Source organism: Puma concolor, chromosome C2 (assembly GCF_028749965.1).
Source record: "Puma concolor isolate L17-30 chromosome C2, mPumCon1.1.hap2, whole genome shotgun sequence".
Classification (NCBI taxonomy): Eukaryota; Metazoa; Chordata; class Mammalia; order Carnivora; family Felidae; genus Puma; species Puma concolor.
This window is the reverse complement of record NC_141675.1, coordinates 146,113,455-146,114,949: the sequence shown is the minus strand read 5'-3', so window position 1 is coordinate 146,114,949 and position 1,495 is coordinate 146,113,455. Positions and strand designations below refer to the sequence as shown.

Here is a 1,495-nt window from a genome sequence, read left to right as displayed (position 1 = left end):
ATAAATGTAACAAAGCAATATTTGCAGTGAAATAAAGTTTATTTAACCATACATGTTTTAAAGGGGCACCTGGATGGCTCGGTCAGTTAAGTGTCTGACTTCAGCTCAGGTCATGATCTCACGGTTTGTGATTTCGAGCCCCACATTGGGCGCTGAGCTGACAGCTGAGAGTCTGGAGCCTGCTTTGGGTTCTGTGTCTCCCTCTCTCTCTCCCCCTCCACCGTTCACACACTCTTTCTCTCTCTCTCAAAAAGAAACGTTAAAAAATAAAAAAATACATGTTTTCAAGTAAAATTGATAACCCAACAATTAAATTTTATATCGCATTATAAAGGTAATATGACATCAAAGGAAATCCTTTCCTATAAACTGTGATAGAATCTAATTGATAATGATGAATCAAAACAGGCATGCTGAATTTCCTTTATTTATCTCAGATAGTTTAATACAGAGTCAGTATTTTTGAAGACATTTTAAAATTTTTCATGTCAGGGAAACATGAAGAGAATGCAAGTAAAATAGAGTGATGTAGCCAATAGACGAAAAATTCCTCAGTAGAAGCCATGGGACCAGTATCTTCCATAGCACAACGGGCGGCAGCAGCCATAACCATAGCCACCATAGCCACGGCCATAGCCACAGCCCAGGCCACCATAGCCACAGCCCAGGCCACCATAATAGTTGCTGTAGTAACACATGGTGTCAGGAGTGGAAGGTTCAGTTGAGGAGCAGGAGGTAGGTGTCTTTAATATGAATGCCTCCATCTGCCAAGGGCCTTTTATACACCCTCAGTGGTGGTGGAGAAAACCACAGGCAGCAGAGTGGCCAACATCTCACTAATTTGCTTCCTACAACATCATGAATATTTTGATTTGTTGGCAAAACATGGCCCTCATAACAGATAATTTTACCCTTATGTCAGGACTCCTCCGTGAATTTATGGGCCTTTAAAATGAAACTCTATTCTATTTTTAAGGCTATGTTTCACTGTATATTTATTTAGTTGCATAAATGTGGCCTGATTATGTGGTATGATGCAAAACCTGAAAATAGGCATCCCATTGTTTGGTTTTCATTCCATTCCTCTTTAAGAATTTTAAAACGAGCCTTGTCTGGAGGAACACGCTTCCTGAATCTTTCACATAAAGGATGGCAGAATATATATTCATTCTACCCTTATAAAATATCCAATCTACTCTTACAAAAAACACTTCCTTCCAACTCAATATGGCTACTCTTTGGTTACATTACTGGCAATATGCTGGCAAGTACTATCACATATGGACATATTTTGGCATTTATTTATCAACCTACGCTTGAGTATGTGCTGCCTTGATCTTTCCAGAAAATGTATGACCATTTATGGGCAGAAACTGTCTATGCTTTATGCTTCCTTGTGTCATCACATATGGAGGTGCTGTAGATGTACCTGCAAACCACATGAAGGTTAAGCTTGGTACTCCATCCTAAGCTAATGTTTTTTCTAACAGGGCTC

At 39.5% G+C, this 1,495-nt stretch overlaps 1 protein-coding gene across 1 annotated transcript; it reads right to left on the bottom strand.

The window, feature by feature from the left end:
- Positions 1–409: 409 nt before the first annotated feature.
- On the bottom strand, positions 410–734 carry LOC112849773 (keratin-associated protein 20-2-like). Its single transcript, XM_086675828.1, has one exon. It carries the CDS (start codon positions 696–698, stop codon positions 552–554), a length of 147 nt encoding a protein of 48 aa, XP_086531954.1. The 5' UTR covers positions 699–734; the 3' UTR covers positions 410–551.
- Positions 735–1,495: the final 761 nt, after the last annotated feature.

What these genes read in the sequence shown, in the direction of transcription:
- LOC112849773 (XM_086675828.1), bottom strand. Translation starts at nt 698, where the DNA reads ATGTGTTACTACAGCAACTATTATGGTGGCCTGGGCTGTGGCTATGGT.